Source organism: Oncorhynchus masou, chromosome 1, assembly GCF_036934945.1.
Source record: "Oncorhynchus masou masou isolate Uvic2021 chromosome 1, UVic_Omas_1.1, whole genome shotgun sequence".
Lineage (NCBI taxonomy): Eukaryota > Metazoa > Chordata > Actinopteri > Salmoniformes > Salmonidae > Oncorhynchus > Oncorhynchus masou.
This window is the reverse complement of record NC_088212.1, coordinates 38,278,365-38,293,291: the sequence shown is the minus strand read 5'-3', so window position 1 is coordinate 38,293,291 and position 14,927 is coordinate 38,278,365. Positions and strand designations below refer to the sequence as shown.

Sequence of the window (14,927 nt, the reverse complement as noted above, 5' to 3'; positions counted from 1 at the left end):
GGCATGAGCATACACAATGGGTAAAATACATATTTTTACAATAGTCTTGACAAGGCAATCGATGCGTAATTACGAAGCATGTTTTGAGAGCCGTGTCATTTTGTAATGTGAGAAGTAGCCAGAGAAAGCACAGATTTTTCCACATTCATGTCCTATCATCAGCACAAACACTTAAGACTTCCTATTTCAACATGCTTCTTAGACTTTGGCATTAGTTGACAGTGGCCAGACTCATATTTTCAGCGGTTTCTGTAAATATTCAATTAGTGAGCTCCCACACTGAGGCTTGAATGCCAGCCTGTTGATGTCCAGTGTCTAGTAATTGGTTAGGGTCCTTGCCTTCTGGTCTGAGACTATTTATAGATGACCTCTGCTCTCATCTATCACGAGATGACAGAGGTCACTGATCTCATAGTTTACTTCCCAAAACATTGCAGTGCATTTGTCATTAGTATGGTAATGCCATATAGCTGTGTATATGGTTGTGAATAACTTGGTATATGGTATAGGACTCTTTAAGAAAAGTGGGTCGATGTGACTTAACTTTTCATATTTTGCAATTAATGAGTTTTTGACCTCAAGGTCAAATTGGTGGTGCTTATATTTGTCCTCTTTCACACATCTACAAGTGTGCGGTGAGAAATGGACATGTGTTTTTTGCACATCCCACTCCCCCTGCCCTCAGAGACTGGGGTCATGGCCAGGGATCAGCCATTATTGACAGCAACCATGGAGCAATTAGGATTAAGTGCTTTTTTCAGGGGCAGATCGACAGATTTTTCAACTAGTCAGCTCGGGGATTCAATCTAGCAACCTTTCAGTTATTGGTCCAACACGCTAACCACTAGGTTACTTGTCTTTGATGAATGGTTTTGTCAAATCCAAATTTTATGTGTTTTGGTGAACTAATCCTTGTGTAAATATATCATTTTGTGTAATTATCTATCTCATAGGAAAAGCACAAGTTAGCAGCAGAGAGAGAATAAATATTAGATGCATAGATAAAGAAAACAGAGAGGTTTTGTAAAAGAGAGAGAGAGTAGGGCCATGTCATTTTATACAGTGGTGTAAAGTACTTAAATAAAAATGCTTTTTGGATAACCATACTTGACTATTTACTGTATATTTTTGACAACTTTTACTTTTTACTCCATATGTTTTCTCTGATACCCAAAAGTACTTGTTACATTTTAAATGCTTAACAGGACAGGAAAATGGTCCAATTCACAAACTTATCAAGAGAACATCCCTGGTCATCCCTACTGCCTCTGATCTGGCGGACCCATTAAAGAAAAGTGCTTCGTTTGTAAATGATGTCAGAGTGTTGTTGTGTGCCCCAGGCTATCCGGAAAGGAATTTTAAAAAAGAAAATTGTGCTGTCTGGTTTGCTTAATACAAGTAATGTGAAATTATTTATACTTTTACATTGGATACTTAAGTTTAGTTTAGCAATTACCTTAACTTTTGATACTTAAGTATATTTAAAACCAAATACTTTTATTATTTTACTTAAGTATTATTTTACTGGATGACTTACATTTTTATGTGAGTCATTTTCTGTTAAGGTATCTTTACTTTTACTCAAGTATGACAATTGGGTACTTTTTCCACCACTGTTTTTATACTCTGTGTTATGTATTTATTTTATCACAGGGTTTAAACTGGTAGTATGCTTGTCTCCTGGCAGTTTAAGGCATGTGGCATGCTGCTTGGGAAAGCCAATAGCTCCTCCATGTTTCTACTTATCTGTGTGTGTCCCTCCTCAGTGTGTTGACATGGGTTACACGAGCTCTCTCAAAGAGGGAGACACCATGCCAACACAGTCTGGCATACAGTCAACTGGCCCTTGCACTGTGTCAGTGTTCTGGGTACTTTTTAGCTGGGTACGGTATAGAGGTCGACCGATTATGATTTTTCAACGACCAAAAAAAGCCGATACCGATTAATCTGACAATTTTTTAAAATGTATTTGTAATAATGACAATTGCAACAATACTGAATGGACACTTATTTTAGCTTAATATAATACATCAATAAAAATCCATTTAGCCTCAAATAAATAATTAAACATGTTCAATTTTGTTTAAATAATGCAAAAACAAAGTGTTGGAGAAGTAAAAGCGCAATATGTGCCATGTAAACAAGCTAACGTTTAAGGTCCTTGCTCAGAACATGAGAACATGTGAAAGTTGGGTGGTTCCTTTTAACATGAGACTTCAATATTCCAAGGTAAGAGGTTTTAGGTTGTAGTTAATATAGTATTTATAGGACTATTTCTCTCTATACCATTTGTATTTCATATACCTTTGACTATTGGATGTTCTTATAGGCACTACAGTATTGCCAGTGTAACAGCATACTTTCCATCCCTCTCCTCGCCCTTACCTGGGCTCGAACCAGGAACCCATCGACACATCGAACACATCGACAACAGCCACACTCGACAGCCACACTCAGCATTACCCATCACTCCACAAAAGCCGCGACCCTTGCAGAGCAAGGGGAATAACTACTCCAAGTCTCAGAGCGAGTGACGTCTGAAACGCTATTAGCGCCCACCACGCTAACTAGCTAGCCATTTCACATCGGTTACACCAGCCATTCGGCTGATAGGCTTGAAGTCATAAACAGCGCTGCGCTTGCGAAGAGCTGCTGGCAAAACGCACAAAAGTGCTGTTTGAATGAATGCTTACGAGCCTGCTGCTGCCTACCATCGCTCAGTCAGACTGCTCTATCAAATCATAGACTTAATTATAACATAACACACAGAAATACGAGCCTTTTTTCATTAAATGGTCAAATCCGGAAACTATCATTTAGAAAGAAAAAACGTTATTATTTCAGTGAAATACAGAACCGTTTGGTATTTTATCTAACGGGTGGCATCCCTAAGTCTAAATATTCTTGTTACATTGCACAACCTTCAATGTTATGTCATAATTACGTACAATTCTGGCAAATTAGTTCGCAATGAGCCAGGCTGCCCAAACTGTTGCATATACCCTGACACTGCATGCAATGAACGTAAGAGAAGTGACACAATATCACCTGGTTAATATTGCCTGCTAACCTGGATTTCTTTTAGCTACATATGCAGGTTTAAAAGTATATACTTCTGTGTATAGATTTTAAGAAAGGCATTGGTGCTTATGGTTAGGTACAGTCGTCCAACGACTGTGCTTTTTTCGCAAATGGGCTTTTGTTAAATCATCCCCCAGCGTTTCATTGATTATATGCAACGCAGGACACGCTAGATAAATTAGTAATATCATCAACCATGTGTAGTTACAACTAGTGATTATGATTGATTGATTGTTTTTTATAAGATAAGTTTAATTCTAGCTAGCAACTTACCTTGGCTTCTACTGCATTCGCGTAACAGGCTCCTGGTGGAGTGCAATGAGAGACAGGTGGTTAGAGCGTTGGGCTAGTTAACTGTAAGGTTGCAAGATTGGATCCCCCGAGCTGACAAGGTGAAAATCTGTCGTTCTGCCCCTGAACAAGGCAGTTAACCCACCGTTCCTAGGCCGTCATTGAAAATAAAAATGTGTTCTAAACTGAATTGCCTAGTTAAATAGGTATAAAAATAAATACAAATGAAATTTTTTTTTAATTGGCAAAATCGGTGGCCAAAAATACCAATTTCCGATTGTTATGAAAACTTGAAATCGGCCCTAATTAATTGGCCATTTCGATTAATCGGTCGACCTCTAGTACGGTAGACCTACTACTACATCCCACTACTACAGCCTACTACAGTACATAGCTACTGGATCCTCAAAAATGTCTACAGCTGCACCATTGCATCACCTCCTGGTATGGCAACTGCTCAGCATCAGGCGCCATTGATGTGCTGTAAGGCGCTACAGCACATCAATGGGGCAAGCTTCCTGACATCCAGGACCTCTATACATGCCGGTGTAAGAGGAAGGTCCAAGAAATTGTCAAAGACTCGTCACCCAAGTCATAGACTGTTCTCTCTGCTACCGCACAGCAAGCGGTACCGGAGCACCAAGTCTAGGATCAAAAGCCACATCCCCTTTGTTTTTACACTGTTGCTACTCACGGTTTATTATCTATGCATAGTCACTTTACAAATGACCTCAACGAACCTGTACCACCGCACATTGGCTCGGTACCGGCAAGAAGAAGTACGTCACCCCTTTGGAATTACCTGGATTTATGCATAAATGTGTCATAAAATGTGATCTTTGTCTAAGAATGTTCCGGCGCCGACAGAGATGGCCGCCTCGCTTCGCGTTCCTAGGAAACTATGCAGTTTTTTGTTTTTTTACGTGTTATTTCTTACATTAGTACCTCAGGTCATCTTAGGTTTCATTACATACAGCCGAGAAGAACTACTGTATATAAGATCAGCGTCAACTCACCATCAGTACGACCAAGAATATGTTTTTCGCGACGCGGATCCTGTGTTCGAATGGATCGCATGCAGCGACCCCAAAAAACGACTCCGAAAAAGAGGGAAACGTAGTGGTCTTCTGGTCAGACTACGGAGACGGGCACATCGTGCCCCACTTCCTAGCATTCTTCTTGCCAATGTCCAGTCTCTTGACAACAAGGTTGATGAAATCTGGTCGCCCCACCTCAGGGTGGCATAGAGAGGGGGGCGAGTAAGGGGAGAAGCAAAATTATCCTTAAGACCCACCAGAGTACTCATTCCCATAAATGAGCTCGGTCTCTTGAAGGGACAGGTAGACACATAATGACCGGCAGTACCGCAATACAGACAACTCTGGGTGTTAAGTCTGCATACACTCGGGAAGAGGTAAATCGTCAGTCTTCGGAGGCTCTTGGAGGAACTCGGGTAAGCTCGGATCCTCTCGGGGACGTAGACGCTGGGGACTTCCGGAGTTCATCAGATCCAAGGTGGGATCCTTGAGTGAGTGATTGGGACCGCAATCAGAACTCTTCTCCCTCTTACGTTCCCGTAGCCGTCATTTTCAAGCTGCTACAGCTTGTGGAATTTGATAGGGTTTGACTAAGTATGACATTCACATTTGGATGATTTGGGCGAGGTCCAAGGTCCTCACCACCCTCTCCTGCACCTTCATCTTCTCCTGCCTGTCTGCTCTCTCTCTCTGTCTGTCACTGTCTCAAACTCACTCTCCCTGCTTGATTGTATTATCTGAAATACACACGAAAAGGCATACTTAAGAGGAATATCTCAGCTTAAATGAACATTAGGACTAGACTGCTGTGATGTCATTATTCGGTCTAAACCATCAATATGTGCTCCTTTTCTCACTCACCTCCATGTCACCTGCTCTCCCTGTCCTGTCGGCATCCTCGTGCTCTCTATCTCCCTCTCCCTCTCTCTTTACTCTAAAGCACCAGAGTGAACATGAAATAAATATTATCAGTAAACAAGTGGCGTTTCTTGCCATGATGTTCAGGAATGGATTACTAACCATTTCTGATCTGAATGGCAATGATTATTATATCAAGAAATATTGACTCATCTCTTCTACTACTGTGTACCTCTAACATCTGACTGGTACTCATTTTCTCACTGCTCTCAACTTACTTTTCTTCTTTTCTGAGGCTGCCCCAAAAAACTGACGAATGTCACTGCCACCCTTCCTCTTGCTCATGATGACACTCACTGTGAATAAAAGCTGACTGTAAATAAAACTGCTTGCACTTTAATTATACAAGCACTCATAATGCTATTAATCATAACCAAGTACAGCTATACAGTATACTATACGAATATGCAAAAAATGAAAGCTACTACTGTCTACATAAATTACACATGCAGCGCAACATAAACGATTGACACTTTACTCAAGACTTCACCTGGGCTTTCAGACAAATATAACGTAATACAGATATTAACGTTAGTTGAATACGGCTGTGAGCACCATTGTTGGTCGCTGGATGAATGTGAGGCTAATTAACTTTCCAGGTAAGTTAGCTATGATAGCTAACGTTAGTGATGGTTGATTGATGAGCACTCGCAAATCGGCCCGTTTTCACCAAAAACGTTTGTTTCCACTACATACATTTACTGAAACTTTTTAACTAAATATTATTTATTTACACAATTTACCTGTTCTATTCAGCGCATGTGACAAATAACATTTGATTTAATTTGATTGACTACTACAGCCTACTACTACAGCCTACTACAGCCGACTACTACATCCGACTACTACATCATACTACTACAGCCTACTACTACATCCTACTACAACATCATACAACTACATCCCACTACTATATCCCACTGCTACATCCTACTACTACAGCCTACTACAACATCCTACTACTACATCCTACTACATCATCCTACTACTACATCCTACTACATCATCCTACTACTGCATTCTACTACTACATCCAACTACTACAGTCTACTACTACATCCTACTACTACATTCTACTACATCATCCTACTACTACATCCTACTACATCATCCTACTACTGCATTCTACTACTACATCCAACTACTACAGTCTACTACTACATCCTACTACTACATTCTACTACATCATCCTACTACTACAGCCTACTACTACATCATACTACTACATCCTACTACTACAGACTACTACTACATCCTACTACAACATCATACAACTACATCCTACTACTATATCCCACTGCTACATCCTACTACTACAGCCTACTACAACATCCTACTACTACATCCCACTGCTACATCCTACTACTGCATTCTACTACTGCATCCTACTACTGCATTCTACTACTACATCCTACTACTGCATTCTACTACTACATCCCACTACTGCATTCTACTACTACATTCTACTACTACAGCCTACAACTGCATTCTACTACTACATCCTACTACTGCATTCTACTACTACATCCTAATACTGCATTCTACTACTACATCCTACTACTGCATTCTACTACTACTATATCCTACTACTGCATTCTACTACTGCATTCTACTACTACATCCTACTACTGCATTCTACTACTACATCCTACTACTGCATTCTACTACTACATCCTACTACTGCATTCTACTACTACATCCTACTACTACATCCTACTACTACATCCCACTACTGCATTCTACTACTACATCCTACTACTACAGCCTACTACTACAGCCTAATACTACATCCTACTACTACATCCTACTACTACATCCTACTACTACATCCTACTACTACATCCTACTACTACATCCTACTACTATGTCCTACTACTACAGCCTACTACTACATCCTACTACTATGTCCTACTACTACAGCCTACTACTACATCCTACTACTACATCCTACTACTACATCCTACTACTACATCCTACTACTACATCCTACTACTATGTCCTACTACTACAGCCTACTACTACAGCCTAATACTACAGCCTAATACTACATCCTACTACTACATCCTACTACTACATCCTACTACTACTACATCCTACTACTACATCCTACTACTACATCCTACTACTACATCCTACTACTACATCCTACTACTACATCCTACTACTATGTCCTACTACTATGTCCTACTACTACAGCCTAATACTACAGCCTAATACTACATCATACTACTATGTCCTACTACTACATCCTACTACTATGTCCTACTACTACATCCTACTACTACATCCTACTACTATGTCCTACTACTACAGCCTACTACTACATCCTACTACTACAGCCTACTACTACATCCTACTACTATGTCCTACTACTACAGCCTACTACTACATCATACTACTACACCCACTACTGTATCCCACTGCTACATCCTACGACATCCTGCTACTACTACAGCCTACTACTACAGTCTACCAAGTAAAAGTCATGCATCTTTACACAGTGTTTTGGGGCACATGCTTTTTATTTACATTCACTATGTGTAGTGTCAACATTCCTTGGCACTGCTGCTGCTGTTGTTGATATAAGTCCATCAGGCATGTTTTTGGAAGAGCATTGGAAGTGAAGGAAACATGTTTATAGTTCATTTTTCTCCATTTTTTTTAAGCGCTCAAAAAAAGGTAAAGAACAGGTTTTCCATCCAAAGCAGCTGTCTGCATCTGCAGTTTGTTATAGCGAGCAGCAGGCAGATCATCAGGAAGACCATCCATTGTGTTCATTAGCTGGGCTTCCAGTCAGTTTCCCACTGTGTTTGTGTGACGTGTGTAAACTATGGCCTGTGAGCTGATACTATGGTACACAACAGTCCTAACCTCAGAGTTATGCATCCTAGTCATACCCCCAGCCCGGAAAGCCCCCCCCAGCTAGCACATAATGTTCTGAGAACCATATGTTTCTTAAAGCCTGGTGAGAGCATGGTTGTCCTATGGTTATTTTGCATACAACCTTCCCACAAATTTCTGAGAATGGTGCAGGATAATTCCTTGGCTTTAGCATATTCTCAGCACATATAAGGAACTTAACATAAAAATCTTTTTTTTTTCTTCTTGGTATTTCAATAGAACGTTTCCTAATAGTTCAAACATGGCATGCTAGCTCCAGCCTGGTGCCGCAGCAGTAGATTATAGGTTTGAATCGCACTGATGACGTGTCACAATAAAAAATAAATATGTTTGCATGATTAATACCTCAGGAAATTCATTTCCATGTGTCCTACCTGTGCTTGGAGTTCTAAAAAGTTAACCCAAAATAAGTTACCAGTGTTATTAAAAGTGAGAAACGTTAAGGAAATTATTCAAAAGCCTCCGAACAACCTGTAATTTCCGTTCTCAGAACGCTAATAAAACTTTTCCCAGGAAAACTTTCAAATAACCAGAGTAAAATATTATCAGAACCTCCCTGCAACATAAAAAAATAAAAGTTGTCAGAACAAGCAACATTTTCACTTCTGTTTTCAGAATGTTTAAAAATCTTTCAGTTTTACTGGTCAGGAAACCAAAAACATACATTCCCACAACTTACAAGGAACCAAATGTGCTAACTGGGCTCTTTTCTAAAGATAATTAGGCCTAGTAGGGAGGTTCAGTTTTGCAACCTGTTTATAGTTGCCGGGCCAGGAGAGAAATGAATTATGGTTTCCGATACAGATATTATTATGATAATATATGTACAATAGTCCTTTTTTAAAGTATTCATTGTATGAAAATATAAGGATTTGTGAAGCTTTTTATGCACACTAAGTTTAAGTTTTGCCTCTTCAGTATTTTACAAAAGGATTCACAAAGGAACCAACAACAACAGGTAACAAAATATAATATTCATAAAATATTTATAAATTAAAGACAAATTCTACAATATGGTCAGGGTATGTACTGTATGTTCACCCTCTGTATGCATATCCATGTTGTACAATTTTACATAATCACCTACTTGTCATAGTAAAATCAATAAATTAATCAATAAATAGGCTTTCACGTTACCCAAGCAGCAGAGAACTGTATTACATTTGTATGACAAGAACACAGAACAACAAGAGAGGACTCCACACAGGACTCTCAGGGGAGGGGAGGAGAGACATGAAGTGCCATACTCTCCACTCAACTTCTCAGCCTGTCCATGATAACAGGCCAAATATATGGAAATCTTTTCCTTAAACGTGAAGGATTTCGGGGCCAGGGGGAGAGGGATGTATGGAAGGTAATGACACAAAATGAGGGAGAGGAGATTGGAGGGGGCACATGGTGGGGGTAGGTCAGTGAGTTGAGCCTGTAGAATCTGTTTCTATTAGTACCCATGGAATCTTGACAGGCCATCCCCCCCCTCTCCTCCCCCCTCCGCTCCCCCAGCACCTCCAGTCCTGAGTGGTGGAGCACATGTTTCTCACCGCCAACACCTCCTTATCGGCACGGTGCGGAGGAGTGGGGGAAAGTGGCTCGCACGGCATGTGACTGACTCTGAGGCCGATGTGGGAAGGTGGGTGAGGGCTCGAGGGAGATAACCCAGCCCACCCTAACTGCTGCCCTGACCTCAGCCCACTGTCCTAAATGCCAGGGAGAGGTGGTGGGGATGAGGATGAGGGCAGGCCCTTACCAGAAGTCCAGTCCAGTCAGGTTTGTATTTCCCTTGGGAGGCCTGTTGCTGTTAGGGAGACATGCTAAATGAGGTGTGGATTAGTGTTAGCGTCTAGGGAGGGGGAAAACAGAGATAAGTGGAGAGGAAGACAGGAGATCGATGTCAGTGGAGAGCTAACTGGGGAGAACCCTATGTGCTCCCACCAGCTAGGCCTATTGGACATCACTGTATGGCTGGTTGCTGTATTGCCGGAACCCTTTGAGAGACCTAAGGATAGTTTATTTTTAAAGGTCCAAACTTTTTTCCTCAATTTTTTTTGCAAATTCCAAATGTCTTATTCAGCTTCAAATGGCATCCAACTGATTATATTACAGAATTATGAATTGGTATCATAGATATTTTACTGTACAAAACAAAATATACATTTTCCTGAAATACAAAATATACATACACAATGTACAAACTGTTTAGTTTAGATCCATCTTATATACACATACATGTCATAGCTGTTTTTCTTGTCAACTGTTCTCAACGGTGATTCTAGATTCATTTCAGAGTCCATCTATTCTAATACCAATCCTGCTTTAAAAAAAATGTAGTCTTTGCTTTATTCCATCCTCATCCTGTCATTTCTCTTCACAAATGTCTCTCTCCATGTCCATATGAACAGCAGGGTGGACTAGCTATCTGCAGCCACACTCTGCCACCACCATGCCCTCAAACTTATACTTGTACGTGACTACTCCGGTGTCATCCATGTAAAGCAGGGAGATGGGATCCAGCTTGGTGGGCACGCAGCAGGCCCGCGTCACCTTCTGTGGGCTCTTCATGCTCACCAGTGTCTGGACGATGGCGTGCTTGGTGGGCGTCACGTGTTTGGTCAGCGGGTATGTGCAGATGCCACTGCACTCAAAGGCCTCGTACCCGGCAGGCGCTAGGATCCAGCTGTCCCAGCCGATGTCTTTAAACTCCACGTACAGCGACTGCTTCTTACACTGGTTGACCTTGGCGTTGCGGCGGATTCTGGAGGCCGTGTCATAGATCAGATTGGAGCGCATCTGGAGCAGGGCCTCTTCGTCCTGCTCCTCTTCCTCCTCTTCCTCGCCCCCCGCCCGGCCCAGCTCCCCCCACAGCCTATTCAGCTCCAGGTCACCCTGAAGCACCGCTTCCGAGGTCTCGTGTCCAATCATCTCGTTCAGCTCCCGCTTGTCATCGCGGTGATCACCGCTCTGGTCGTCGGAGAAGATAATCATCAGAGGTTTGTGTTTGTCATCTGGGCTGGTGTCTATCTCCATGTCTCCCCTGAATATCCTCCTCCCCTCTCCTTCTCCCTCACCGTCTGCTAGTGTCGGCCCTCTTTCCCCCTCGGAAGTCAGGCTTGCTATGTGGACCTCCAGCCTGTGGGTGGTGCTGTACTCTGACTTGCGCCAGTGTTGGACGGCAGCAGTTAGGTCAAAGGCCTCCCAGCCGTTATCAGTACCATAGACCTGTCGTGATGCCAGCTCTACTAACTCCTCCCGTCCTCCACCTTTTCCTCCTGCTCCTCCTCTCTCGTTGTCCTTAGCTGTTCTGTTGTCCTCTCCAGTTTCGTCCTGCTGCTCCAGCTCGTAGATGGTCACCTTGCGGTCGACCCCAGCGTAGAGGTTGCGATCGGTCTGGACCAAAGTATAGAGACGCAGCTCTGCGGCGGTGATACGCTCATTGTGGGGTATGGATACGTTGAAGAGCAGAGGGTGTTGTCTCACCCCTCTACTACCCAAACTGCAGGGAGACGAGTCTGGGGGAGAGGAATACACAGAGATAAAAGCTGTTAATTAATCAGTAGTTCTACATGTTGATGCTTTGAATACACTGCAGAATTGATAGTACAGCAAAAGCCAAGATTTTGTCCAAAACACTTCCGAGGCAATTGTAGAATCCCAATTAACATTAAACTAGATCAAGTTGAATGAATATATTATTGTAAAAAAATCTAAATGAATAATGAGAAATTCACAGTTTCATATTCTTGTCCAAATAAATAAAAAACTTTTTTAATTATTTGCACAGTGCAGACTCTCAAAAATGTAAGGTGCTACAGTATTTGTAAGATGAAAAACAAACATAAATGAAAATGCATAAATTATACTTAATTGTTTTTACACTATGCATGTTGACCTTCTACAGGTACATTTTGATACGTAATACATTTCTAATGAACAGTTCTGATATTAATACTCTCATTACACAGGGATAAAGGGCTTACAGTACTTTAATTTAAAAAATTCCAAAGCAAAGAACACCACAGCATAATGTGAAGCTAGTACGGCATAAGGATACAGAGTACAGTATAGTGGCTCTCTACCTTCGTTCTTGAAGCTGCGGATGATGTTGGCGGTGGGCATGGCGGTGTGGTCGTTGGCGAAGCGGTTGTACAGCTCCATCATGTACTCGGGCGGCTCCACACGGACACTGCCAGGTGCCTGGGCAGGAGGGCCCAGGCCAGACAAATTGAAGGTCCGGAGGCTCTCCAGCAGGCTCTGCATGTCCACGTCCCTGTCCTGCTCCAACAGAGATGGGTCTATGACGCCCCCGTGGCCGTCTCCCAGACCTGGAGCAGGGCGATGTCTTTCTGGGGCCAGGGAGATGGGGCTGCCCTGCCCAGACAGGGGCCACATCAGGAGCAGCAAGGGGAGCAGGGGGAAGGGGGTCCTGGTGATAGAGGTAGCCTCTAACCTGGAGAGCCCATTGTCCGCCATGGAGAGGAGTGCTGCTGTTCTTGTGTTGTATGGTATATCCACAGGGACTATCCAATGTTGAGATTAAACAGAATTATATCTATCAAATGTGTTAATCCAATGGTCCACTGGAGGTTGGATTCAGCTTGATGAAGGGTGAGAAACAACCCCCGTGTTTTTCTCTTGCTGATCCGGGTGGTTGTCGGTTCTCTGGTGACTCAAAAGGTTCGGTTGACCCTTGGAGTTGACCAGTGAGGAGGTCTGTGTTCTGTAGCTCTCCCCGTGTGTTCCTCTTGCTGTGTGTGAAACCCTGATAAACGACTCTCATTCCAGATCTCACGCCATTTATCCTAATGCACACCTTTTGATGTTGTTTTCTAAAGAGTTGGAGTCCCAGCTAGAGGGTGGCTTTGCTGTGTCCAAAGGAGGCATCCCTTGTGTTTTTTCTCTCAGTTTCTCCCTCTGTTCTCTCTCTCTCTCTCTCTCTCTCTCTCTCTCTCTAGCTCTCTTTCTTTCTGTCTGTTATCTATGATATGGTAAGCTCTGCATTTCTCAGTGTTTGTGTCCCTGTGTTTGTGTGTCCCTGTGTGCGTGTGTGAGTGTGTGTGTGTGTGTGTGTGTGTGTGTGTGTGTGTGTGTGTGTGTGTGTGTGTGTGTGTGTGTGTGTGTGTGTGTGTGTGTGTGTGTGTGCGTGTGCGTGTGCGTGTGTGTGTGTGTGTGTGTGTGTGTGTGTGTGTCTGTGTGTGTTATCTCACCACTTCCTTAATGAGGACTTTGTAAACAATGTCCTGTAGCCTGTTCCTTGTAAAAGGGATATTTTGTTTTGTGTCGGAGCACCAGGCAAAGATGAGATTGTTCATGTGTTTATTTGTTTGGTAAATGGGGGAACTGCAGAAACAGGAATTTGCTCCATTGACCATTTGTTTTTGACAAATCCATAAAGGGTCTATTGATGTTGAATGCTACATGATATGTCTGTTGGACAGTGCCTTCCCAAATTCAATTGAAATGTAATGAGGTGTGAGATGTAATGGGCAGTGATGAGAAATTATGGACTTCTGCAAGTCTGGAGAACACATAACAAACCAATTAAGATCAGCTGATGAGAACAGCAGTGCGCAGATGACCGTGCATTTCATTAGTATTTTATGACATAAATGGTAATAGTTAAAAATAAAAACTTGAAAAGCATATATTTCAGTTGGAGAAAAAAAGTTGTATTATGAGAGCAAGAATTTCAATTGTGTCTTCGTCTGTTGTGGAAACAAAGTCGACCACACAACACAACTTTTCCATAATCTACTCATAACCCACTTGTGTTTCAAAGTTTGCAGCACTTAAGTGCACTTCCTCTTTCAGTTGGCGAACACGTTGCAGATGTCACTGGAGTGTTTCAAATGGTTTATCTCTGTCTGAATGTCTGACCAAGAGGCCCAACTGCCTATTGAATGCACAGGAGCCAAGACGTAGTTTCCAGTGTGCTCTGCGCTATGCCCTCACATGTCAGTCAGACATCAGTACAGTGGTTCTGAGGTCAGCTTTAGTCCAGATTCCACAGCCCAGAATGGAGTGCAGGAGGGAGAGGGCTTTGCAAGAGCAGACTCCATGCTTTGTAAGGGCAGGCTAGTCTCCTTGCATTCCACTGTGATTAGGGAGACAGCATGGAGTCAAAGGTGACAATGGAACTAGAACCTGGATGGCTCAAACTAGAACACATCTCCACTGACCAATGACCAGAGGAGTAATCTACACTAACCTCCCCTTTAAAGTCACGTGCCCACTCTCTCTTTTCTTTCCCTCTCTTTTTAAGATGAACGCACGAACGGTATTTTAATGAGTGATTCCAAAACCTGAGAATCCCCTCGATACCTCATCATAACACCACGTCATCTCAGATTTGCCTTTAAAGATGGACTCCGCTAGATTAATTCATGTTTACCGCCAGTTCCAGATTCTCAATTAAGACGTATAATTTAACCGCACTTTTAGAATCTGCTACAGTTTGTTTCCACATTAATTCTGGGTTCCTCATTCCCGAGTCTCTGACAGTGACCTGCAAAGATACATTCTTGATAGTGAGGAGAAGATGACATGGGAGGGAACAGGACCCCCCCCCCCCTCCCCCCTTACCCATCCTCCAGGGTGACAGTTGACAGACGTGCCGTTATCTCCCCTGCGGTCCCTTTTACGCAATGCCTCCTTTGTACACCGCCAGTCCCCATCTCTCTTCAATCTTCCTGCAATGCTGAAGAA

At 42.6% G+C, this 14,927-nt stretch overlaps 1 protein-coding gene across 1 annotated transcript; it reads right to left on the bottom strand.

The window, feature by feature from the left end:
• Positions 1-9,740: 9,740 nt before the first annotated feature.
• bmp10 (bone morphogenetic protein 10) lies at positions 9,741-13,096 on the bottom strand. Its single transcript, XM_064984481.1, has 2 exons — positions 12,302-13,096; positions 9,741-11,734 (listed from the first exon to the last, which is right to left on the bottom strand). The coding sequence occupies exons 1-2, from the start codon at positions 12,693-12,695 to the stop codon at positions 10,641-10,643; spliced, it is 1,488 nt and encodes a 495-aa protein (XP_064840553.1). The 5' UTR covers positions 12,696-13,096; the 3' UTR covers positions 9,741-10,640.
• Between the last annotated feature and the right edge of the window lie 1,831 nt (positions 13,097-14,927).